General features: G+C 39.3%; 1 protein-coding gene and 1 pseudogene across 1 annotated transcript in view; one reads left to right on the top strand and one right to left on the bottom strand.

Annotated features, from left to right (window-relative positions):
- Npepps (aminopeptidase puromycin sensitive) overlaps nt 1–25,954 on the top strand; it is an 88,035-nt gene that overhangs the window by 40,325 nt on the left and 21,756 nt on the right. Inside the window, exons 4-13 of the mRNA XM_059271646.1 lie at nt 5,472–5,593; nt 10,137–10,244; nt 11,562–11,762; nt 12,291–12,387; nt 12,499–12,532; nt 13,295–13,409; nt 16,986–17,150; nt 18,953–19,057; nt 20,472–20,532; nt 23,033–23,142. Of these exons, the coding sequence (XP_059127629.1) occupies nt 5,472–5,593; nt 10,137–10,244; nt 11,562–11,762; nt 12,291–12,387; nt 12,499–12,532; nt 13,295–13,409; nt 16,986–17,150; nt 18,953–19,057; nt 20,472–20,532; nt 23,033–23,142 (1,118 nt within the window). The remainder of the gene's footprint in view (nt 1–5,471; nt 5,594–10,136; nt 10,245–11,561; nt 11,763–12,290; nt 12,388–12,498; nt 12,533–13,294; nt 13,410–16,985; nt 17,151–18,952; nt 19,058–20,471; nt 20,533–23,032; nt 23,143–25,954) is intronic.
- LOC131916106 (large ribosomal subunit protein eL38-like) lies at nt 6,738–6,946 on the bottom strand (annotated as a pseudogene).

The following is a 25,954-nucleotide window of genomic DNA, read 5'->3' as shown; positions in this document are numbered from 1 at the left end:
TTTGTTTTTTTGTTTTGTTTTTTTGAGCCAGGGTTTCTCTGTGTAGTTTTGGTGCCTGTCCCAGATCTTGCTATGTAGACCAGGCTGGCTTCGAACTCACAGAGATTCACCTGCCTCTGCCTCCCGAGTGCTGGGATTAAAGGCGTGCGCCACCACACCACTGCCCGGCCCCTAGCCCTGTTTTTTTTTTTTTTTTTTTTTTGGTTTTTCGAGACAGGGTTTCTCTGTGTAGCTTTGTGCCTTCCTGGAACTCACTTGGTAGTCCAGGCTGGCCTCGAACAGAGATCCGCCTGGCTCTGCCTCCCAAGTGCTGGGATTAAAGGCGTGCACCACCACCGCCCGGCCCTAGCCCTGTTTTATCTTATGTTTTTATTTTATTTTGGCAGAGTTATTGCTGTGGTACATAGTTTGAAAATTTATATGCTCCCTGATGGAATTTTGCTTTGCCCTCCTCTCAGTTTACCCCTTAAGTGGAATCAGTTTCCTCTATATCATTACAAACTATATCATAGTTTTGTAGTCGTTTATATATACTGAAATAGTTTTTAAAACACAATTCTTTGTATATGGGTGTTTTGTCTGCATGTATGTCTGTGCACCAGATGGTTGTGAGCTGCTGTGTGGGTTCTGGGAATCAAACCTGAGTCCTTTGGAAGAGCAGCCAATGCTGTATCATTCTTGATAAATTTATAACACACATGATAAATGTCAAAGCCATTTCAAATAATATCAGAGAAAATTACCTATATGTAATACACTATAATTCATCATGCTGAATTTTATCTGTTTCATATTTTATTAGAAATTGAGTTTATACATAAAATACTTTATAGTTTTTGAATTTTTTAAGTTAATAGAATTTTTTTTGTTTTGTTTGTTTGTTTATTTGTTTTTCGAGACAGGGTTTCTCTGTGTAGCTTGAGCCTGTCCTGGAACTCACTTTGTAGATCAGGCTGGCATCAAACTCACAGAGACCCTCTTCCTGCCTCAGCCTCCCAAGTGCTGGGATTAAAGGTGAGCGCCACCACTGCCCAGCAGAATAATTCTTTTAAAAAATGTATTTATGAGCCGAGCGGTGGTGGCACACGCCTGTAATCCCAGCACTTGGGAGGCAGAGGCAGGTGGATCTCTGTGAGTTCGAGGCCAGCCTCGTCTACAGAGCTAGTCCAGGACAGGCTCCAAAGCTACACAGAGAAACTCTGTCTCGAAAAACAAAACAAAACAAAAAAATATATATATATATTTTTTACATATAAGAGTTTGTGTTCTGGGGCCTAGAGAGATGGCACAGAGATTAAGAGCACTGGCAGCTCTTCTAGAGGTCCTGAGTTCAATTCCCAGCAACCACATGGTGTCTCACAACCATCTGTAATGAGATCTGGGGCCCTCTTCTGGTGGGCAGACATACATGCAGGCAGAATACTGTGTACATAATAAAAAAAGAAAAAGGGTGTGTTCCTATGTATGTGCAGAGCCTACAGAGGTCAGAATGGGTGTTGCATCACCTGGTAATGGAGTGCCATACAGTTTTTCTTAAGCTAATATAACAACTAATGAAAATGCTGGAAAATCCTGCAAGTGTGACTGTACTAAATTATTGAATATTGGGCTGACAAGATGGCTCAGTGGGTAAAGGCGTTTGCCATACAGTCCCTAGGACCTATGTAAGGCAGAGAAAGGAAGCCGACCCATAAAGTTATCCTCTAACCACAAATCATAGCACAATTTTAGATTATTAAGTGTCTTGATAATGTTTGTTGAAAGATTCTACATTATAACAAACTGACTTCCACATTTCCACATTATAACTAGAGTTCTTAGGATCAGATACCCAGTCATTCTTTGCTTTAAATAAAGGTCTTACCTCACAAATATCTGTGAATATGGGAGAAATAAAAACAACTAAGTCTTTTTTTTTTTTTTTTTTTTTGGTTTTTCGAGACAAGGTTTCTCTGCGTAGTTTTGGAGCCTATCCTGGAACTCGCTCTGTAGACCAGGCTGGCCTTGAACTCACAGAGATCCGCCTGCCTTTGCCTCTGCCTCCTGAGTGCTGGGATTAAAGGTGTGTGCCACCACCGCCAGGCAAAAACAGAGAAAAAGTTTATCTTTTCAGATTTTTTATCAGATTACAGAACAGGTCTTGGGTGATGATTGAGTAAAGATTGAACATAATTTTATGGTTTTTAGCCTTTAGTAGCCTTTGTGTTTTATCTCTTTAAACTTACCAATTGTAGCAGTTATCAGATAGCTAAGTAAAACATCTCTGATACTGACATTCTATAATATTAATATCCCATAATCATTATAAAGTCTAAAAGCCTGAGAACAGTTTTCAAAGTCCTATAAAGTGGTATCAATATGGAGAAACATGGTCGTTCTTAGTGTTTTCCCTTTTATATAAATTAGTCTTTAGTTTTATAGCATTTAATAAGCTTATTAAATTTCTTATTAAAATATCTCAAGATATGTAAGTTTTATAATTATAATTTCAAGCTTTCATTATTTGTGTTTTTGATGGATGGTGTGATTATTTTAGTTTAATTTTAGTCATTATTTTATGTTTTTTTTTCTATTGTTTTTTTGTTTTTTTGAGACAGAGTCTTATTTTGTAGTTTTAGCTGATCTGGAACTCTCAACATTGTAGTCCATGCTGGCCTCAAACTCAGAGAGAGATCTGCCCAAGTGCTGGGATTAAAGGAGTGGGCCACTAAGCTGCCTTTATATTATGTTTTTAAAGGTTTACCATCTAAACCTACGTAGGTTATATATTGAAATTAAGTATCTAATTTGAGGAAACAATGTAGTTGCGTGTGAATAGGTATAAAATTAAAGACCTATTGAAAGTTTGTTCATCATGATGTTTGATAAATGAAATTTGTCAAAAGTCCTTTTTTTCTACTCACGTTCAAATTTTATTAATAGTAATACTTTGTGATTAGTATTGTAGAATGTGAAACTAATTTATGAATTATTTAAAAAACATTTAACTTGTGTTTTGTTTGAATTTCAGGTAATTATCCTTTCCAATACTTTGTATTTTGTTTAGTAAGCCACTCTTTGGAAGTGGTCACTGTCAGTATCTTGTTATGGTTTGATGGCCTTGGAGATTTAAAACCAAGTAAAAGTGTAAGCAGCCTTTCTTATTTAGTTATGAGTTTTAAACCCACTTTTGTTCCAAATAGGAAAAAGTGAAAGTAAATTTACTGTTAATATGAGTTATATTAGAAAACATCCTGACAGTGAAAACAGACTGCCAATTTCATCTGTGGAACAGAAAATTCCATCAATCAGTTCTCACTAAGGGTAATGGAATTGAAAAAAATAATCTATTGTATTTTCTTTGAAAACTTTAATAATCTTAGTATATATTAAATTCCTATAGAGAATAGAGGATAAACCAATTAATTATTTTCTTACATTTTTACATTAGTTATTCCTTTTTTTAAGATTTATTTATTTATTTTATGTGTATGAGTGCTCTATCTACATGTACGCCTTTTTTTTTTTTTTTTTGGTTTTTGGAGACAGGGTTTCTCTGTGTAGCTTTGTGCCTTTCCTGGAGCTCACTTGGTAGCCCAGGCTGGCCTCGAACTCACAGAGATCTGCCTGGCTCTGCCTCCCGAGTGCTGGGAGTAAAGGCGTGCGCCACCACCGCCCGGCTACATGTACGCCTTTATGCCAAGAGTTCATCAGATCTCATTACAGATTGTTGTGAGCCACCATGTGGTTGCTGGGAATTGAACTCAGGACCTCTGTAAGTGCAGCCCCCTCTTATCTGCTGAGCCATCTCTCCAGCCCTAGTTATTCTTACTATCCATTATTAATCCGTCAATAATAAGACACTAGTAGTGTCTTATAACTGTGATAATATTTATTGTCCTAGTAATCTGCTATTCTTGTTAAAGAAAAAAGTATTTAGCTGGAGTTTGGGATATAGCTTAGTGGAAGAGAACCTTCTTAGCATTATTCATGATGTCCTGAGTTCATCCTAGCACCACATACCAAAAAATATTCATTGTCCCTTGAGGTGTCACAGATCAAATGTCTGATTTTCAAACTATACCTATCACAGAAGTCTACCGGTTGAGCTTCAGTTAGCTGTTAGTGTTGTTTTCCATATGATTATTTTAAGAGTGTGACACTATTTTTACTAGTGCTTACTTTGCTATTGTAGTCTGAAATTCTGTCTCAGACTTAGTGACATGTAGGAAAATGAGTTTAGCCACGTAGCAGATGCACTTGTTTTTAAGTAGAGGTGATGCCTTTGTCCATTGCCTGTTGTATAGACTTCTACTTACGTGACTGAACCTTTCCAAAGAGCAAATTCAGTTTTAGGCATGAAATTTGACTTTAAGACCATACAAAAAGATACATCAAAGGAGGAAAAAGTCAATGACATTTAATGAATGTCAGACATGGTTACTTCATAGCATTTCAGAATGACAATCTGAAATATTAGGATATGAAAGTCTGGTATGATTGGCTAATCATTTTCCTCATGTCTTTAATTTGTTAGGCTCACTTTCTCCTGATCTTATTATAAGTAGGCATATGGAAAAGATCAGTCAACATTTTTTTTTAAAATTCTTTGTGTGTGTGACTTGATCTGTGAGATGTAGAGTGGATTGTTGTTTTACCATGCATCTGATTTTAGCAGGTGAATGCTAGATGTAATTATCTTTATTCTATTGTTAAGAACAGTACAGAAAAGCAAAAGTTGAACATAGAGGCAAAAACTCTTAAAACAATATGGATATGTATTTAGGTTGCATTTTTGCTTCGATTTAGTAATTTCTTTCTTTAGTATTAGTGCTCAGATGATTGAAGTGATTCTCAGAGTTCATTTTATGCCCTGTAGTTGATCAAATAATTGCTCTTTCCTATAATTCCTTACAAGAATATGCATCAGTGTTTTATCTGGATCAAACAATACTGTCTTTAAGCTTAGAATAATTGACTGCATTTCTCTTCTTGTGCATAAAGTTGTCTAAAAAGACTAATGACATGGTGTAATTGGCAGAGAGCATGTGTTGGGTGAAAACACCCTTGCTGCTTACTTATGTACTGTGTGACCTTCGGAAAGGCACTTTAAATTTTCAGCCCTCATTTCCTCTTCTAGAAAGGGGTCACTACCTCCAACTTGGTCAAGTCGGAAGTCTCATGCACAGAAACGTGCGTTAGACATTTAATAATGAGTGTTTTCTTTCTTATTCCTGATTTATATATTGTGGTAATTTGAGACTTACTGAAATTGTTTTCTAAGCAGTCACCCTAAACAAGACTTTAAGGATTACTTTACCATTTATATCAATCAGTATAGTATTCTCTTCAGTGCCAAAAGGAGTATTTGAGAAAGGAAATGCTTTGAACATTGTAGTAGCCGATTGAATGTAGTGTCTTGAGGGCATGTTTCTGATAACTGTATTTATTAACATCTCCATAAAAAGATCTCTGTTCATCTTCAACCACAGGTACAGGAACCTTAAAGATAGATTTTGTCGGCGAGCTGAACGACAAAATGAAAGGTTTCTACAGAAGTAAGTACACCACCCCTGCTGGAGAGGTGCGCTACGCTGCCGTCACACAGTTTGAGGTATGTATGTGGTGCTCTTCACTAGTGTCATTCATTCCTTTTGGTTTCCATTTATTTGTTTGTTTGTTTATTTATTTATTTATTTATTTTAGTTTTTTGAGGCAGGGTCTCACTATGCAGCTCTGACTGTCCTGGAATTCATTTGTATAGCAGGCTGGCCTTGAAACTTCACATAGATCCTCTTGCCTTTGCCTCCTGAGTCCTGGGATTAAAGGTGCACACATACCGAACTACTAATGTAATTCTGTTAGTTGTTTTGTTTCTTTTCTTTTTTCTCAACACAAGGTTTCTCTATGTAGCCTTGGCTGTCTTGGAACTAGCTCTGTAGACCAGGCTGGCCTTGAACTCCATGTCTCTACTGGGATTAAAGGAGTGCACCATCATGCCTGGCCCTAGAATTTATATTTTATATTCAGGATTTTTTATGTCTATGTAAAGGAGATAACTAGGGCTGGGGAGATAATTCATTGTTAAAGAGTCCTTTCTGCTCTTGGAGAAGACCTGAGTTTGGTGGTTTCTAGTGCCTATATTGGGCAACTGAACAACTCCAGCTCCAGGGGATCTGCTCTTCCCTGTGTATATGCACTCACACATGTAAGAAGAAATCTGAAAAGAAAAAGAGGGAATAAAGGATATGAGTTGGAGAAGAATATTGTATCCAGGTAATAATATACATGTAATGAAATTTAATCAGAATTGCTTTTGTTCTTACTGTTGTTTTAGGCTCAATAGCGAATTTGAGAACTCACAGCTACCCAGTGTTACCCTGTCAAAAATAAACCAAAACAAACAAAAATACACTTAGCACATTTGTGTATGCTTGTTTCTTTTTTCTTCCCTTTTTTTTTTTGGCTTTTTAAGACAAGATTTCTCTGTGTAGCCCTGGTTGTCTTGGAGCTCCCTCTGTAGACTAGGCTGGCCTCGAACTCACAGAGATCTGCCTGCCTTTGCCTCTGCCTCCTGAGTGCTGGGATTAAAGGCGTGCTCCACCACTACCTGACCATTGTTTCTTTACATTTATCCTCGAATCTTAGCTGTAGCATATCTCTAGTTTTTGTTTTTTGTTTTTGTTTTGTTTTGTTTTTGTTGTGTGTGTTTGTTTTTTACTTTGCAGGGTTTTAATAGTCAAATGCAGCAGTTTGGTTCAGTTCAGCTCTTTGACTGCCAAAGCGGAGGCAGGGCCTGCTTCCGCTTCCATGCCTTCTCCTTGTCTGTGATGACCAGGCTGTAAAGGTACCTGCTGCCACAGACCTTGACCTTCACATTATCCTTGTTCTTGATCTTGACGGATTTGGCATCCTTCCACTGGACTGGGAGCGGAAAGTCCTTGATTTCCTCCATTTCCCAAGGCATGGTGATGGGTGATTGACTTGGTGACTGCACCTGGCTGTGGACTGTCTAGGATTTAACTCCCTTCCCCAGCTACCCAACAAAACTCACACTTTTGGGGAGGTTTTGAGATAGGGTTTCTCTATAGCTCTGGCTGTCCTAGAACTTGGTCTGTAGACCATAGATACCTGCTGCCTCTGCCTCCTAAGTGATGGGATTATATATAGGTTTGCACCACAGTGCTTGGCTGCTGTTGTTGGTTTTTAATATTCCTGTGAAATTTGTTGTTCAACAGTTTCACAGGTGTATATAATATTTCTCCATCTTTTAGCTTCCTCCCACTTCAAGTCCCTTTCTCACATTCTTTTGTTTTACGTGGTGACTCTGATTTTATATACTATACATTTTTAGACTTTTTATTTTTTAAGTGTGTGTGTGTGTGTGTAGGTTGAGGTGCCCACAGATGTCAGGCATCTATTCTGGAGTTACAGAGGTTGTGAGGTCCCCTACATAGGTGCTGGGAACTGAATCAGGTCTTATGTTCTTAACCTCTCCCATTTCTATAGCCCTGACTCTGATTTTAACCAGGACTGTCTGTGTGTGGTGGCCGTGGGGTTAGAACTATCTATTGGAGCCTGATGGGTGTACCATTTGGTACACAGCTGAAAGTAATAACTGTCCCTCCCCTAGAATCCATCAGTTGCCAAAAGTTAGCATGGAACACAAACAGTTGTGTTTTTATTTCATTGACTTCCTTTTTATATGTGAGGGTGTTTTTCCTACTTGGATATCTGTGGACCATGTGTATACAGTGCCTGTGGAATCAAGAAGAGGGTGTTGGGACCTTTCGGTCTAGAGTAACAAATGGTTGTGAGCAGCCATGTAGGTGCTGGGTCCTTTGGAAGAGCAGCCAGTGCTGCTTAACCACTGAGCCATCTCTCTACCCCCAAAGGGTTGCTTGCTTATTTATTTGTTTGTTTGTTTGTTTATTGTGTCTGTGTTTCGAGACAGGGTTTCTCTGTGTAAAAGCTCTGGCTGTACTAGAACTCACTCTGTAGCCAAGGCTGGTCTTGAACTCACAGAGATCCGCCTGGCTCTGCCTCCCGAGTGCTTGGATTAAAGGTGTGCGCCACCACCGTCGGCCCCAAAGAGTTTTTTTACTTGGAATATATAGTTATATGCTGTGGCACTCATGTGGAAGTCCGACGACAACTTGGGGGAGTTGATTTTTCTCTTTTACCTTGAGGGTCCTGGAATTGAGCTCAGGTGTTAGACTTGTCACAAAGTACCCTTACCTAGCTGAGCCATCTTGCTGGGTTTCCAGTAAGGTTTTTGTTGTTGGTACTGTGTAACTTGGGCTTGTCTTTCTTTACATTCTTTATGCTCTTCCTGCCTTAGCTTGTCCAATGTTGGGTTTTCAAGTATGTATCACCAGCCTGGCTCACTTCTGTTTCCTGATAGCATCCAATTTAAAGTGTTGTCTTTCCTTAGATCTGCCTCAGATAACACAAACAAAAATAGTTTAATGTGTTTTTTAAGAGCTTTCTTTTATTTTGGGGGGAATGGAGGGGGTGTGTCTCCTTTAGCCTTGGCTGGCCTGGAACTCGATCTGTAGACCATTGTGGTCTCAAACTCAGAGATCTCCCTGCCTCTGTTCCATGAGTGCTGGGATTAAAGATGTACATTCATGCCCTGCTTTTAAAAATAGATTTGGTTTATTTTAGTTCTCTGTGTTTACACGCACACATGTGGAGTTCAGGTGCCCTAGGAAGCCAGAAGAAGGTATTAAATCTCTGTGAATTTGGAGTTACAGGCAATTAAGAGCCACCTAATGTGGGTGCTGGAAACCAAACTTGGGTCTCCTGAAAGAGCAGTGAGAGCTCTTAACCACTGAACCGTCATTCCAACTCCTGTGAACAGGTGCACAGATGTGAGCAGATACATGTGTTCATGGAGGTCATAGTTCAGCCATAGATATCATTCCTTGGGTGTCCCGTTCCTCCCCCCCCCCCCCTTTTAAGAGTTTCAATTAGGGCTGGAGAGATGATTCAGTGGTTAAGAGTACTGGCTGCTCTTCCAAAGGTTCTGAGTTCAATTCCCAGCAACCACAGGGTGGCTCACAGCCAACTACAATGAGATCTGGTGCCCTCTTCTGGCCTGCAGGCATACATGCAGACAGAACACTGTGTACATAATAAATAAATAAATCTTTAAAAAAGAGAAGAGAGAGAGTTTCAGTTAGAGCTGGGCGTGGCGGTGCATGTCTTTAATCCCAGCACTTGGAGGTGGAAGAGGCAGGCAGATCTCTGAGTTCAAGGCCAGCCTTGTCTACAGAGCAGTTCTAAGACAACCAGAGCTACCCAGAGAAACCCTGTCTGGAAAAACAAACAATACCACAAAACAGAAGTTTTAATTAGGCTAGACTAGCTGGCCAAGGAGCCCTAGGTCTTTTCTTATCTCTGCTTTTCCAGCCCTAGGATTACAAATACCACCACAAACATAGGTTCTGAGGATTGAATGTAATCCTATTAACTCAGTACATACTTCCTGACTGAGCTATCTCCCTAATCCCATTTTTAATTTTTATAGAAAGAATGAGGCTGGACCAGATAGTGACGGTTTTATGTCCAGTGTATAGAAACACCATTAAACAAATGACCTATTTGGAACTGATAGAGCATCTGTTTTTATTCTCATTCTAGATAAATAACAGAGTCCATCAGCGATTGGGAATATTTTTACTTATTTATTACCCCACATGGTGTTCTTTTCTGTATTGATGATTTTTACTTTAAAATAAAAGCCAGAGGCACCTTCTCTCATATTTTCCCTAATCTGAATCCTTACAGCATGGTATTAAATGTTCTGTGTTTTGTATTGTGTCTACACTATTGGTAAAGTTATTTATTGATGTTAAATCTGCAGTGTTAAAATATTTTAATAAAAGCAAATATTAATTACAAATGATTTTCATTTTGTTATGATGTTTAGGGGAATAGTTCCCAAATAATTGCTGGTGGGACAGTGGTAATAACATTGTGTTTACTTTGCAGTCAGCACCTAGCTCGTTTCCTGGCAGAGTAGACATTAAATCTTTGAAGGTTGTGTGTAGACATCAGTAGAAGAGGGCTTGCTATTATATGATGTGCGTGTCTATTTATACAGCCTCTGAGGTTAATTGAATGGTATTTAGAAGTTTCTATTTTTCCTTAAGGCTACTGATGCCCGGAGGGCGTTTCCTTGCTGGGATGAGCCTGCTATCAAAGCCACTTTTGATATCTCGCTGGTCGTTCCTAAAGACAGAGTTGCTTTATCAAACATGGTATGTATGTGCTAGTGAACTGTTAATAGTCTTTGGTGTATTTAGTTTGTTTTTTAAATAGGATAATGTGAAACCCCTAGCTTAGCACTTACTACACCATAGAAGTGTTTCTATTAGTTTTCTTTATTTTGAGTAAGTCTTGTTTTCCTTGGTTGCTTTTGATTTTTTTTTTCTCCTCAAGGAAGAACTTCTCTGTTAGAGCCACTGACAAGATTCTCACTTTTTGCTGTTTTGTTTTTGAGTCAGGGTCTATTATATCCAAGGCTGTCCTGGAATTTACTTTGTAACCCGAACTGACCTTGAACTCACAACTATCTTCTGCTCATCTTGGGTACTAAGATTATGTCTATGAGCCACCATGCCCAGATTATCTACTTTTCAAAATTGAAGGACATAAGTAAGGTACAACCTTACATATTACCTGAAGTAAGAGTAGGGGCTTTCTCATTAAATCCTAGAAGTGATAGCCATATTTAAAAAGTATATTTAGGCCGGGCGGTGGTGGCGCACGCCTTTAATCCCAGCACTTGGGAGGCAGAGGCAGGCGGATCTTTGTGAGTTCGAGGCCAGCCTGGTCTACAGAGCGAGATCCAGGAAAAGCGCAAAGCTACACAGAGAAACTCTGTCTTGAAAAAAAACTAAAAAAAAAAAAAAAAAAAAAAAAGTATATTTAGATTTTTGAGTGATTATATTTTTAATATGCTCTCTTTACTATTACTGATCTCATTCATAAACCAGATAAGCTTTCATTACTTAAACGGTGTTGTCCAGGACCACCTTGTTTAAAATGTGCTGTAACCAGGATTGTAGACTGGACTCTGGAGGGCTAATGGCCGCTAGGATGGTGAAAGTTCAAGGCCAGCCTGGACTACGGAATAAGACCCTTCCCAAAGCCCAAAGTGAACAAACAAAACATGTAGTTTTTGCCTACTTACTGGTGAGAGAATTCCACAGAAAATGCCATTCTCTTCTCCGACATTCTAGAGAAACATTCATTTACACTGCAGTATGAATACCTTTAGGGTCTGTTTCTTTGCTTGTCTTTTTTTGCTTTTTCGAGACAGGGTTTCTCTGTGTAGCCCTGGCTGCCCTGGAACTCACTCTGTAGCCCAGGCTGGTCTCGGAACTCTGAGATCCACCTGCCCCTGGAGATCAAAGGCATGCGCCACCACTGCCCTGCTGAGGAAAAAGCTTTATCAGATCATTTTCCTTCTGAGAGGAAAGACCTTTATGATATAAAAACACTGATGAACTGGGATTAAAATTAAGACATTCTAAGTTTGCTTTTGTTTTCTGTTTTTGTTTTTTTCCCTGAAGAATGTAATTGACCGGAAACCGTACCCTGATGATGAAAATTTAGTAGAAGTGAAGTTTGCCCGCACACCTGTTATGTCTACGTATCTGGTGGCATTTGTTGTGGGTGAATATGACTTTGTAGAGACAAGGTCAAAAGATGGTGTGTGTGTCCGTGTTTACACCCCTGTTGGCAAAGCAGAGCAAGGAAAATTTGCGCTAGAGGTAAATGTCCTTGAAGAGGATTGTTCCAACAGTCCATAACTCCAGGTTGGGGAATTTACATTTCTGATCAATTATTGTACAGTTATTTGTGATTTAATTGGAAAGTTGTTTGGATATGCCAACCTTGATGTTGGATTAACATTTTATAAGATAATGATCTAGAAAATAGGAAAGAGAGGGCTGGAAGTGTAGTATGGTAGAGTGTATGTTTATCAGTGCATGAAGTCATGGATTCAAACCTCTGACTCTGGATAAAAGAGAGAATATAAAAACGGAATTTTGTTTTTCTGTGGAATTACCATGAAAATATACAGTAATATTGTTCATACCGGGTTATAAACGGGTTCGAGTTTGGCCAGTAGTAGAAAGCTTGTGGCCAATGCAGTCTTCAAAGGAAGTAGGGTTCCCTGGGGTTAATTTCTAGAAGCTTATGATAGTTTGGCTTAAAACAGGTTTCCTTTGTGGATTTCTGTGTGACTCATAACAAAATATTCATAGAATGTTTTTTGTTTGTTTGTACTTTCATAGGTTGCTGCTAAAACCTTGCCTTTTTATAAAGACTACTTCAATGTTCCTTATCCCCTGCCTAAAATTGATCTCATTGCTATTGCTGACTTTGCAGCTGGTAAAGTAAATTTCGTTTTATTGCTGAATTGTATGATTTTATTTGAATTTTGTGATTTTTGAGGAAAAGTATGCATATATATCAATAAATGTTTATATTTATTTTATGAAGGTGCCATGGAGAACTGGGGCCTTGTTACTTATAGGTATGTTAATGACACATTACTCTGCCCTCTTTCAAATCACTGATTTGCATTCTGTTCACAGATGAGTGCTTTTGCTTTATGCTCTAGGGTACATTTTTCTGCCTCTCCTGAGTGTCATGAATATTTGAAGCATGCAGATGGACTTCCCTCTCTGGTGCTACTATCTGAGGGTGCAATATTTTTAACAGGAGCATTTGGCACTTGTACCGTTTTTAGCTGTGTTCTTGGCTGAATCTCATTTGGTGTGGCTCCTTCCCAGCAGTTACACAGCTATTACCCAACTTGAAGAGCCTCCCTGATCCTTGTGTTTTCTAGGCAGATTTTTACGTGTCTTTCAACACAGCACAAACATGTGGCTTACATAGTTTCTGAGACTGAGTCTGTAAACAATTTTTCCTTCCACTTTCACTTGCCTTTTAGATGAGCTAAGCTTTGCGAGTCTACTCCGTGCCCTTTTGGGGACTTTAGAATGTCTTCCGCTGCTACTTCCTTGTGTCTCCCCTGATGAGCATAGTCTTCCTAGTCAGCAGACAGCATGCTGATAAACTTGTATGTCTTTGATCTTCTGTTGGACAAAGTCTACCAACGTAGTCTTCAGTCTTCCTGGATCCTATTAATCTTAAAAATGCCGAGAAAATGTTAACTTGATATTGCTAAAGCCTAACATAAAGCCATCTGACTTACTGCCTGAACCTCCTTCATTTCGCTTTTATTGAAATGCTTTTACCATTTTACTTTTTTTTTTTTTTTTTTTAAATACAGGGAGACCGCATTGCTTATTGATCCAAAAAACTCCTGTTCTTCATCACGCCAGTGGGTTGCTCTGGTTGTGGGACATGAACTCGCCCATCAATGGTTTGGAAATCTTGTTACTATGGTATTTAATATTTTTAAGTGCTCAAATATTTCCATCTATGTCCTGCTGCACATTATTTTGGCCTCACTGTTTCAAACTTGCTATCATACTGTGCCAATGAATTGGATGATAGAAGCATTTTATTTTAAGCTGGGCGGTGGTAGCGCACGCCTTTAGTCCCAGCGCTTGAGAGGCAGAGGCAGGCAGGTCTCTGAGTTTGAGGCCAGCCTGGTCTACAGAGTAAGTTTTAGGACAGTTAGGTCTACACAGGGAACCCTGTCTCACAAGTCAAAACAAGAAACATTTTCTTTTAAAAAGTCTGTTTTGCAAAAATATTTTTCAGGGCTAGGCAAATACCTCAGTACTTGCCCAACATGCTGAAGGTCCTTAGATTCCCTAGCGAAGAGAGGAGAGAGAGTGTTATGAGAACAAAAATGAGACCATATTTGTTTAACAGGAAATACTTTGTAAACTTCTGTGATTTGTTTGCAAATAGGGAATGTTAAGATACTAATTTGAGCTAGAGAAAAATTTGTCTTAGACAAAGAGGAATGAATTGTGCGGTGAGATTCTCAGAACTGTAGTTTCTTGAGTTATCTCTGTTATGTAGTTGCTAGTTGATAAGAAATGTATAAACACAAAATTTATCTTTATTAATTAAAGTGGTTGTTAAGAATCATTTTTATTTGCCTAAAATAAGATGAAGTTTGATGGAATAAAAGTTTTTTTTTTAAATCTGCAGAATAAAGTTATACTTAAATCCAACTAATTGGAGTTTTCAGTTACCCTATGTATTTTGTACCTGATGTTTCCACTTTACTATAAATAAAAGTCTATCTGTGGGAGCTAATTATGTTAGTGTTTTGAAATACAGAGTTTAATAATTACGAATTAGAGGCACCTGTGTAGTGAAAGAATTTCTTGATAGCCAGAGAACTGAACCTGACTTGGATGTAGGTTAAGTCCATATATATTAGAAATGAGCAAGAAAGTAAGGTGTGTTCCAACTGTGACTTCTTAGCTGAGAGCATTTCTAAAGAAAGTCAGTCTCTGAAATAAGTTCGTCCACTTTTCTTTAGCTGCTTAAAGCTTTTCTTATAGGTTATAAGTTTTTTATTTTCAGTATAATTTTATTGGAGCTATATGAGTTAATGACTGCATTCAAATGTGTGTAAGAATTGTATTCTCTTTTTCTCTTTGTTTTTTGTTTTGTTTTGATTTGGTTTTATTTTGTTTTGTTTTCTTGAGGCAGGGTCTCTTTATATAGTCCTGGCTGGCCTGAAGCTCATTATGTCCAGCTGACAAGGCTGGCCTAGAACTCATAGAGATTCTCTTGCTCCTGCCTCCCAAGTGCTGGGGTCACAGGACTGTACGTACCACCACCCCTGCCTTGGTATTTTCTTTTAATGCAGCAAGTCTGCTACTTCCTACCAAGCTCCTCCTCCTCCTCCTCCTCCTCCTCCTCCTCCTCCTCCTCCTCCTCCCTTTCTTCTTTTTTCTCTTTGGTTTTTCGAGACAGGGTTTCTCTGTGTAGTCCTGGCTGTCCTGGAACTCACTCTGTAGCCCAGGTTGGCCTCACAGAGATCCGCTTGCCTCTGCCTCCCAAGTGCTGGGATAAAAGGTGTGCACCCCCACATATTTTTGCTTCCTACCAAATATTTTTGCTCAGCTTTGGGAAAATATGATGATTTATGACCAGCAATAAATTTTAGCAGAGGGAATATGTGCTTATTGTTTTGAAACAACTTTTTACTGTGTTTATGGAACTGTCTGTATTCGATGCCAGTTGTTCCAAAGGTTTAGTGTTCAGTAGCTTTGAACCAGGCGCTTACTAATACCTAAATGGCACAGCTTTTATTACCTAATATTAAAAATATTTGATTCTTTCAAACTGTGTAAGTGCCCTTTTATTATTCAACAAAAATTCTCTGGCTTCTGTCTTAGATTTATATTACTCTCCTAAGAGATTTAATCAACTTCAATGAAAATTAGACTGTTGTGTTCTAAAAAGATGGTTCCTAAATGTTTTCATCTGTCACCCATTTGTTTTCATTATACAGAGAATTCTTTATTAGTTTCTGTGATTACACCCACAGAGATAAAACCTCACATATTTAATAGTGTTACCTCTGTACAGATGGAATAGAAAGGTTTACTGTTTCTAGACCAGTATGGCTGTTAATTTCTGTACATTGCCATTTCAACATGGTAAGCTGGAACAAACCCCATCCCCCCACACAGCCCCACCTCTTGCAAATGGTATCTGTTACCGATTTTATTCTTGGTCTGTTCTGCTCACTATGCATTCTCATTTAACAGATTGAATTTTCTGTTTCATAAATACTTAAATATCGTTTGTTCCCCCCCCCCCCCCCCCCCCCCCCCCGAGACAAGGTTTCTCTGTGTAGCTTTGTGCCTTTCCTGGAACTCACTTGGTAGCCCAGACCGGCCTCGAACTCACAGAGATCCACCTTGCTCTGCCTCCCGAGTGCTGGGATTAAAGGCGTGCACCACCACCGCCCGGCATCCTTTGCTTTTTAGCTACTTCCTGCCATGTATGACATTTCTGTTAAATTTATATAATCCTTATAAGACTGTACTATTTTTCTATTTATTTAGAAATAGAAACCCAAGTCAGTGTTTCTCCTAGTCATTGTGTGAATAATTTTTTAGTTTTTTATTTGGTCCTGATAGCTGTGGTTTGGTTTGGGTTTTTTAAAGAGAAATTCTTGGCTTCAAGCAGTATTCTGGTTTTCTGCCCAGCCTGATGCCCTGTTACAGTGAACTTAATAAATTGTTCTTGCTGGGCAGTGAGTGGGGGAGAGTGAGACTCTCATTTTTTTTTTTTGAGAAGGGTTAGCCCTGGCTAACCCAGAACTTGTTATATAGACCTGGTGGCCCAAAATTTCTAGAGACCCACTGTCTCTGCCTCCTAAGAACTGGCATTAAGGTATATGCCACCATGCCTGGCCAGAACTTTCTTCTTTGTGGCCGGGCCAGGTAACATGGTTTCACTTTGTAACTCAAACAAGTGATCCTCCCAAGTTCTGGGATCCTAAGAGTATACCCCAGGAGGGGCTGGAAAGATGGCTCAGCAGTTAAGAGCACTGGCTGCTCTTCCAGAGGACCTGGGTTCAATTCCCAGCACCCATATGGCAGTTCACAACTATCTGTAACTCCAGTTCCAGAGGATCCAACATCCTTACATGCAGACAACCACCAATGCACATGAAATAAAAATACATAAATTGAAAAAAATAAAATAATAAACTTTTTTTTTTTTTACTTTTTTTTTTCACTGTGAGGTTTTTCTATCTGGTCTTTGTGTATGTGCTCTGTTTTCCCTTTCTGTACACTTAAAACTCTTCCTTCTTTTTAGTTCTGGCAGTAAGAAGTTCTTTATCCATGTTACCATCAGTTGGCATTTCTTTTATTATTCTTTTCTCAAATATGGGTTCTTTACTAGCTGGTTTTTGTTGAATTTTAGGTTATTAAAGTACAAATTTTTCAAGTATAATAGAAGGGAGACATGGTTCTCAAAAGATGGAATGACTATTATTTAGTTTCCTTCACTTGTTTCTACCTCTTTCTTTTTAGGAATGGTGGACTCATCTGTGGTTGAATGAAGGCTTTGCATCCTGGATTGAGTATCTTTGTGTAGACCACTGCTTTCCAGAGTATGATATCTGGACTCAGTTTGTTTCTGCAGATTATACTCGGGCCCAGGAACTTGACGCCTTAGATAACAGCCATCCTATTGAAGTGAGCTATACTTTCCAACCATTTTAGTGAAATAAGTATAATTTATTATGTCTCAAGATGCTTAGAATTCTGAAAGGAAAAGCTGCATGGGTGATTTCCCTTGGATGATTTATTTTTAGCTCATATTTCCATGCTTGGAACTGATAAGAATAAATTCTAAGTAACATTTCTCTTTAAGGTAGGGAATAAGTTTTGTCTTTGTAGAGGCAGGAACTCTGGGCATTGAATGAGGAAACCATGTCTATTGAGCAATACTACAGCTGGTTTCAGCAGTTCTGGACATGGTTCAGTACCATCAAGGCACAGTGCTTTTATCTAGGTCTTGGCCTGGCCTTTCCTCTTGGACTTTCTTTGTTTATTTTTTAACTTTTATTAATTATTAATAGATTGCGTTTTTTTAAATTTTTATTTCTGTTTCTTTTTTTTATTCCTTTTGGGTTTTTCAAGACAACGTTTCCCTATGTAGCCCTGGCTGTCCTGGAACTTACTCTGTAGATGAGGCTGCCTCGCTCCAACTCAGCCACATGCTTTTGCCTCCCAAGTACTTGGATTAAAGGTGTACATCACCACAACTGGCTTTGTTTTGCTTATTATTATTTTATGTTGGTGGGAACACATGCCACAGTGTGTGTGTGTGTGTGTGTGTGTGTGTGTGTGTGTGTGTATGTGTGTATGTATGTATCAGAAGACAGCTTCTGAGAATTGGTTATCTCCTTCCACTGTAAGTTTTGAGGATTGAACTTGTCAGGTTTATATGGTTAGCTCTTTTACCCACTAGGCCATCCTGTACGCCTTTTTTTTTTTTTTTTTTTTTTTTTTTTTTTTTTTTTTAAACAACGCCCATTTTTAAAAATTTATTTTTATTTTATGTACATTGGTGTTTTGCCTACATGTGTGTCTGTGTGAGGGTGTCAGATCTTGGAGTTACAGACAGTTGTGAGCTGCCATGTGGCTGCTAGGAATTGAGCCCGGGTCCCCTGGAAAATAGTCAGTGTTCTCAACCACTGAGTGATCTCTCCAGCCCCCTATTTTTGGTTTTTGAGATAAGATTTTGCTTTGTGACCCTGGCTAGCTTAAAATTCACTATGTAGCCTAGGCTAGCCTGAAAGTCATGGATGATTTTCCTATATTTGCTTTCTAAGAGCGAGGAGGTGCATCATTGTATATGGGTAACTCTTGTAGTTTATAAATTTTGCATCCAACAACTGGAGTCCCTGTCCTTCTTTGTATTTAACCAGTGTTCTAAACTGTGGCTTTCAACCTTCCTAGACTTATCATCCTCTAATACAGTTCTTCATGTTTTATATGTGACCCCCAACCATAGTTTTCTTTGTTGCTACATCATAACTGTAATTTTGTACTATTATGAATCATAGTGTAAATACCTGGTATGCAAGATCTGATATGCAACCAACCCCTGTGAAAGGGTCACTTGGGGGGTCACAACCCCATTGGTTGAGAACAGCTATTCTAAACCTTTATAATTTGTGGAAGAAATCAAATTGTTTTCATCGTGGTATTCTCTCCAGACACACTCAAGAATAAATGGAGCTTTATCAGATTGCCTTTCATCAAAGGAGAGTCAGGATTAACACCTAGACTGGACCACAGCAGTGATTGTGCTGTATATTCTGTCTTAAGTTAACTACTCTTATTTGTTAAGGGTTGTCATATACGTTCATGAGTAAGTTAAGGCAGAAGAATATTAGTGTTAGAAGGGTTTTCCTAGAAAGCTTTTTATGTAATTCAGTGTTACAGGCTATCTGCTTCCTGTCATAACCCTGAATCACACTGTCTGCCAGGTCAGTGTGGGCCATCCATCTGAGGTTGATGAAATATTTGATGCTATATCGTATAGCAAAGGTGCATCTGTTATCCGAATGCTACATGACTACATCGGAGATCAGGTAAAAAAAAAAAAAAAATTTTTTTTCTTCCAATCCTGAAATCATAGTTTTAAAGCATGCACAAAAATTTGGTCTGGTTTTTAAAATTAAATTTTAAAAAATCAGTTTGTCTAAATAAACTAAAAATTACCTAGAAATTTAATTTTAAAAATTTGGTTATTAGAGTTTCCTAGACGAATGCTAGACAAGTTAGAATGTTTGTGGTAAGAATGGGAAGCTGGCATATAATCCCAGCACTGAGGAGGCAGAGGCAGGGAGATCTCTCAGTTCAAGGTCAGCCTGGTCTACATAGTGAGACCCTATCTCTATTAGTTAATTTTCTATTTATGTGACAAAACTCCATGACCATGACAACTTCTAGAAGGAAGCATTTAATGGGGCTTACAGTCTGTCACCATTATGGAGGAGCATGACAGCAGGCAGGCATGGCACTGGGGCTTCACCTAAGAGCTCTCCACCCCCTCCCCCTTTTCCTCCTGAGGTTGGGTTTTTCTGTGTAGCCCTGGCTGTCCTGGAACTGCTCTGTACCAAACTGGCCTCAAACGTAGAGATTCGTCTGCCTCTGCCTCTTGAATGCTGGAAATAAAGGCATACATCACCACCACCCAGCTAACAGCTCTACTCTTGAGACAAAGCCACCAGATAGAACTAAATGGGAATGGCAAGAGTCTTTTGAAGCCTCAAAGGCTGCCCCTAGTACCACACCTCCTCTAAAAAGGCTACAACTCCTGATCCTTCCCAAACAGTTCTACTAACTAGGGATCAAGAATTCAAACGTATAAGCCTGTGGGGACCATTCTCAATCAAACCACCACACTGTCAAAGTAAATAAATAAATAAAGGCACCACATTAAAAGCAAAAGTAGACCTGCGGGGGGGTGGGGGGGTGGCACATACCTTTAATCCCAGCACTTGGGAGACAGAGGCAGGTGGATCTCTGTGAGTTCAAAGTCAGCCTGGTCTACAAAACAAGTTCCAGGACAGCCAGGGATACACAAAGAAACCCTGTCTCAAAAAAAAAAAAAAAACAAAAAAAAAACAGCGAAGATAGAAGATAAAGGGTAGTTACTCTTAGATAAAAGGTAGTGGGCTTCAAAAGGATATATGTTTTTCAGTGTCTGTTACTGTAGTATTTGAGTATATTTACTTTTTTTTTTTTTTTTTTTTTTTTTTTTTTTTTTGGTTTTTCGAGACAGGGTTTCTCTGTGTAGCTTTGCGCCTTTCCTGGAACTCACTTGGTAGCCCAGGCTGGCCTCGAACTCACAGAGATCCGCCTGCCTCTGCCTCCTGAGTGCTGGGATTAAAGGCGTGCGCCACCACCGCCCGGCAAGTATATTTACTTTTGACTAATGTGCATGTCTACTATAAATTCTGAGGTCTGAGTCACTTGACTTTAAAAATTATATTTTTTCAGGACTTTAAGAATGGAATGAACATGTATTTAACCAAGTTCCAACAAAAGAATGCTTCCACAGGTAATCTTGGCGTTTTTGTTTTAATCTTTGTCTCCATCCTTGCGTTCCTCTTTTCGTCAAGCTGGAGATCAGTCCGGGGCTCTCACGAATGCAGAGCACATACTCCTCCAGCCTGAGCTGCACCCTGGCTTCAAAGATAATGCCTATTAACTTGAGATAGAAATACAGATAAAGGCCCTGGGTTTGATTCCTCAACACCAAACAAGGGGGTACTGAAGGGAAAATGTTATTTTACACACAAAGGTCATTTTATGAGTTATTTGCAGACCACGGACTACACTTTGAATAACAAAATCTACTTAATGTTTTTTTGTTTTGTTTTGTTTTTTGTTTTTTCGAGACAAGGTTTCTCTGTGTAGCTTTTTGCGCCTTTCCTGGAACTTGCTTTGTAAACCAGGCTGGCCTGGAACTCAGAGATCAGCCTGCCTCTGCCTCCTGAGTGCTGGGATTAAAGGCGTGCGCCACCACCGCCCGGCTACTTAATGTTTTTATTCCAGCTGTTTATGAAAGATGGTTGTCATTCCTGTATGCTTGGGCTGCCGTGAATGGGTTTGCAAACTGTCCTCTTGCAAAAATTGCAGTGCTTTCTGTCCTTCTTCATCGCTAGTCCCCAAATACACGACTATTAGAATTTCGTGATTGCCTACTAACCCAGTCCTTGTGGCTTCTCTCTGTTCGTCTCCTAAGCTAAGGCTGCAGCTACTTCTCCCAAGTATTGTGCTACTTTCTATTGTATTTCTTTCATGTTGAGGTCCATACCTCTTTGTAAGCCATACTGTCCTGAATACTTTAGCTCTTGCCTATGTTTTTCGTATCATCTCCTTCTTCTTCTGTACTTTTCTGTTCTGTTATTGATTTCTTTTTTTCTTTTTTTTTTTAATAATTTTTTCTTTTTTGGGGGGTTGTGGGAACAGTGTCCTCTATGTAGTCTTGGCTGTCCTGGAACCGGCTGTGTAGACTGGGTTCTCCCTGTACATGCAGGGATCCTCCTGCTTCTGCCTCACATGTTCCATGACACCCAGCAACATCACCGTGCATGCGTGTGTGCATGTGTGTGTGTGTGTGTGTGTGTGTGTGTGTGTGTGTGTGCGCGTGCGTGCGTGTGCGTGCGCGCGCGCGCCCATGCCCATACAACCAATGTGGACGTCAGAGGACAGTTTTGAGAGTTGATTCTCTTCTGTCACTAAAGGTGAGGGTAGAGCTCAAGTGTCAGGCTTGTATAGCAAATGCTTTTACTTACAAGCCCCACCCTAGTTTTGTTTTGCTTGTTTGATTGTTTGCTTGTTTTTAATTATGTGTGTTTCTGTGTATGGGTCCATACCTATACTTGTGCATGAGTACACATGCCCTGAAGACCAGAGACATCAGATCCCCCTAAAGCTGGAGTTATAGGTTGTTGTAAACAGCCATGCATGAGTGTTAGGAACTGGTCCTTTGCAAGAACAACGAGTGATTTTAACCATTGAGTCATCTCTCTAGCCCAGTTTTCATGCCTGGCAACGTTGAATATATATTTTACCTTAGGTTACTTGAATGGATGTTATGGCTTTTAAATTGGTCAACAAATATTTAATGAGCTTAAACATGTTTCTGTGACTTTGTTTTTATTTCTTTTTGTTTGAACTTATCTGTTTGTCTCATTTATGATAATTTTTAATTTTCCTAATTGACCAGAATGATTAAATTAATCTTGGAATAGAAGTCCAGTTGTTTTTTTGTGTTTGTGTCGGGGTGTGTGCACATATGTGCATGCAGAAGCCAAACGTCAATGTTGAATATCTTCCTCAATTACTGTCTATCTTCCTTGGTTTTTTGTTTTTGTTTTTGTTTTTGTTTTGGAGACAGAGTTTCTCCGTGTAATTTTGGTGCCTGTCCTGGATCTCGCTCTGTAGACCAGGCTGGCCTTGAACTCACAGAGATCCTGCCTGGCTCTAACTCCTGAGCACTGGGATTAAAGGCATGCTCCACCACCACCCGGTTTATCTTACTTGTTTTGAAAAAGGATCTCTCCCTGAACCTCATCTACTAGGCTAGTATAGCTGGTCAACAAACAGGACCCCTCTTGTCTCTGCTTCCCTAGCACTGGGAGCTTATAAGCTTGCTCCCAATTTTTTTTTTTTCTTTTTCTTTCCTTTTTTTGTTTTTTAAAGACAAGATTTTCCCACATAGTTTGGCTGTCTTGGAACTCATTATGTAGATCCGGCTGGCCTCAAACTCAGATATGTCCTCATGCCTCTGCCTCTCAAGTGCTGGGATTGAAGGCCCCAATTTTTTATGTGAGTGATGGTATGGCAAGAATTGTACCAAGTGAGTCATCCCCTGAAATACTCTTTAGAGTAGAATTTACTGAGTTATAGCATTGTGGGTGGGGCATTTGTTTGACCCTCTGTGTGCTGGAGAAAACAGTTGGTAAGCCATGCAATGTTAAGGGTTAAATGAATTTTCTGATTTAGGAAAGAAGCATAAACATTTCAGGTTATTATTTTCATTTTCCTTCTAGAGGATCTCTGGGAAAGTTTGGAAAATGCCAGTGGTAAACCTATAGCAGCTGTGATGAATACCTGGACCAAACAAATGGGATTCCCTCTCATTTATGTGGAAGCTGAACAGGTAAACCTATACATAAGAAGCCCTTGCACAGCCAGGTGTGGTATCTCATCCCTGTAATCTCTGGACTTAGGTGAGACAGGAGGAATCATGAGTTTGAGGACAGCCTAGCCAGATGGTTTGAAAAAACAGAAAAGAGTATTAGCGCACAAGGATGTTTTTCTCTGAGGATTTCATTCCTCAAAACTGGTAAGCTTATTAATGATTACACTTAATGAAGACTATTAGATGATACTTTTTTTTTTCTTTAGGCTCAGCACCCTTATAAGACTTCAATAGCCTGCCTGGTGTAGTGGTACACACCTTTAATCCCAGCACTTGGGAAGCAGAGGTAGACAGATTTCTTGTGAGTCTTAGGCCAGCCTAGTCTGCATAGTGAGTTCCAGGACAGCCAGAGCTACATTGCCTTGGTGGGGGGAATAAAAAGTAGATTTCAGTGAACACATGAGTTACTACAGAGAACAGTAATTCTCCACTTCCCAGTGCTATAAAAATTCATTTTACTTTTCTATCCAGATACTTTCAAGGTCTTGCTGTCTTTGTTTTTATTAGTTTTTGTCCCAATGCCTAGCCAATGAGCGTATACAAAGGTGTTTTTGTTTTGTTTTGTTTTGATTTGATTTTTCTGAGACAGGTTATCACTATGCAGTCCTAGCTGGCCTGGATCTCTTAAATTCTAGAATGTATAATATCCATAACCCATAATACCTCTTTTTTAAAAAATTATTTTTACTTAATTGTAAATTTTTGTTTGATTGTTTTTGTTTTGTTCTTTTTTGGGATAGAGTTTCTCTGTGCAACAGTCCTGGCTGTCCTGCAACCCGCTTTGTAGACCAGGCTGGCCTTGAACTCACTGAGATCTGCCTGCCTCTGCCCCCCAAGTGCTGGGATTAAAGGCAGTCACCACCACTGATCCACGTACAGAATTTTTTAAATCATTATTTCACGTGTATGCGTGATTTGTCTGTGCACTATGTGTGTGTCCATTAACCATGAAGGCCAGAAGAGGGCATCAGATCCCTTGGAACTGGAATTGCATAGATGGTTGTTAGTTTCTATTGAGTAGTGGGGACTCAAACCCAGGTCCTCTGGAAGGAGGAATAATCAGTGCTTATAACTGTTGAGCCAGCCCTTTGGCCTGGATTTTTATTTGGGGCAGGAGCGGTTTCTAGACAGGGTTTCTCCATGTAATTTGGCCTGAACTTTTTAACTTTAGTTTTTTAATTTTTATCTGTTCATTCATTTATTTGTCTAGTGGTTCTGTGGATTGAATCTAGGACCTTTTTCTTTCTTTTTTGTGGGTTTTTTTTTTCTGGTTTTGGTTTTTGGTGTTTTTTTTGTTTTTTTTTTTGCTTTTTTTTTGTTTTTTGTTTTTTGTTTTTTGAGACAAGGCTTCTCTGTGTAGCCTTGGCTCTCTACTCTCCTTGTAGACCAGGCTGGCCTTGAACTCATAGAGATCTGCCTGCCTCTACCTCCCAAGTGCTGAGACTAAAGACATGCACCACCGCCACCCAGCCCAACCTTTTTTCTTTTTTCTTATTTGTTTGTTTGCTTGTTTATTTTTTTTTTTCTTTTTTGTTTGTTTTGGTTTTGGGAACATGGTCTTCCTATGTAGCCCTGCCTGGCCTCGAACTTTCAGAGATCTGCCTGCCTGCCTTTTCTTCCCCAGTAATGAGATTAAAGGCTGTGCCTGAATTTCATTTCGGTTTCTTGTACTTAGTTAGTTACTAAGGTCATTTTTTTAGTTTAGGTTTACATTTAATTTAAGTAAGTTCAAATCTTTTATATTGTGTGCTCTTTAAATAATTTATTTGTATTTTATTTACATTGGTATTTGTGTGCTCTTTGAAATATCCCAGAATGTAATGTTGATGAGCAGTCAGGAAAATGACTGCCTATTGGTTGGATTTTTTTTTCCTTCGGTGGGGGTTGAATGCGTGATGTGGGTGTTCACGTTTGTGTGTGCGCATGCAGGTAGTAAAGGATAGAGGTCAGTGGGCTGTACACTTGGTGTTCTGACAGGATCTCTCACCGAACCTGGGATTTGACAGTTTGACTAGGTGGACTGGTCAGTAGGCTCCAGGCTCTGCTGTTTCTACCTTGCAGACACTGGATTCTAAGTGTTCATTCTCACACCCCAGTTTTCACATGGGTGCTGGGGATTGAACTCAGGTCCTGGTGTTGGCATGGCAGGCCTTATACTGAGTTGTCATCTCACCCAAAGTAGTTTTTAAGCATATAATTTATTGCTTTTAGTTTTCTAGTTATTTGCAGTCACCCTCACCTTCACATTTGTGTTTTATTGCAAACTTGTACTTTGAAAAAAGATGTGTATTGCTTTTACATTTAACAAGTAGCAGTCTAAGATTTGAATTCTGAATATTGAATCTACCTGTTAATCTAATAAAGTGGGGAAAAAACTCTAGATATAATCTTTTTCTATAAAGAGTAGTGCAATTTGATTGGTTTGTTTGTTGTGTATACTTTGGGGGGAGTGGAACAAGCCTAGGCTAACTTACTTTCTCTTTTTTTATTATTATTTATTTAAATTTATTTCATGTGCATTGTGTGAGGGTGTCAGGTCCCTGGAAGTGGAGTTACAGACAGTCATATGCTGCCAGGTGGGTTCTGGGAATTGAACCCCAGCCCTCTGGAAGAGCAGTCAGTGCTCTTAACCACTGAGCCATCTCTCCAGCCCCCTAGGCTAACTTTCAACTCACTGTGTAGCATATTCAAGGGTGACCTGGAAGTCTTACTGTTATGGTTCCCACTCCCAAGAACTGGGATTACTGGTGGGCATTGGCATTCCTGGCTT

Source organism: Peromyscus eremicus, chromosome 8a (assembly GCF_949786415.1).
Source record: "Peromyscus eremicus chromosome 8a, PerEre_H2_v1, whole genome shotgun sequence".
Lineage (NCBI taxonomy): Eukaryota > Metazoa > Chordata > Mammalia > Rodentia > Cricetidae > Peromyscus > Peromyscus eremicus.
The sequence above is the reverse complement of the archived record's forward strand: the minus strand, read 5'-3'. Positions and strand labels throughout refer to the sequence as shown.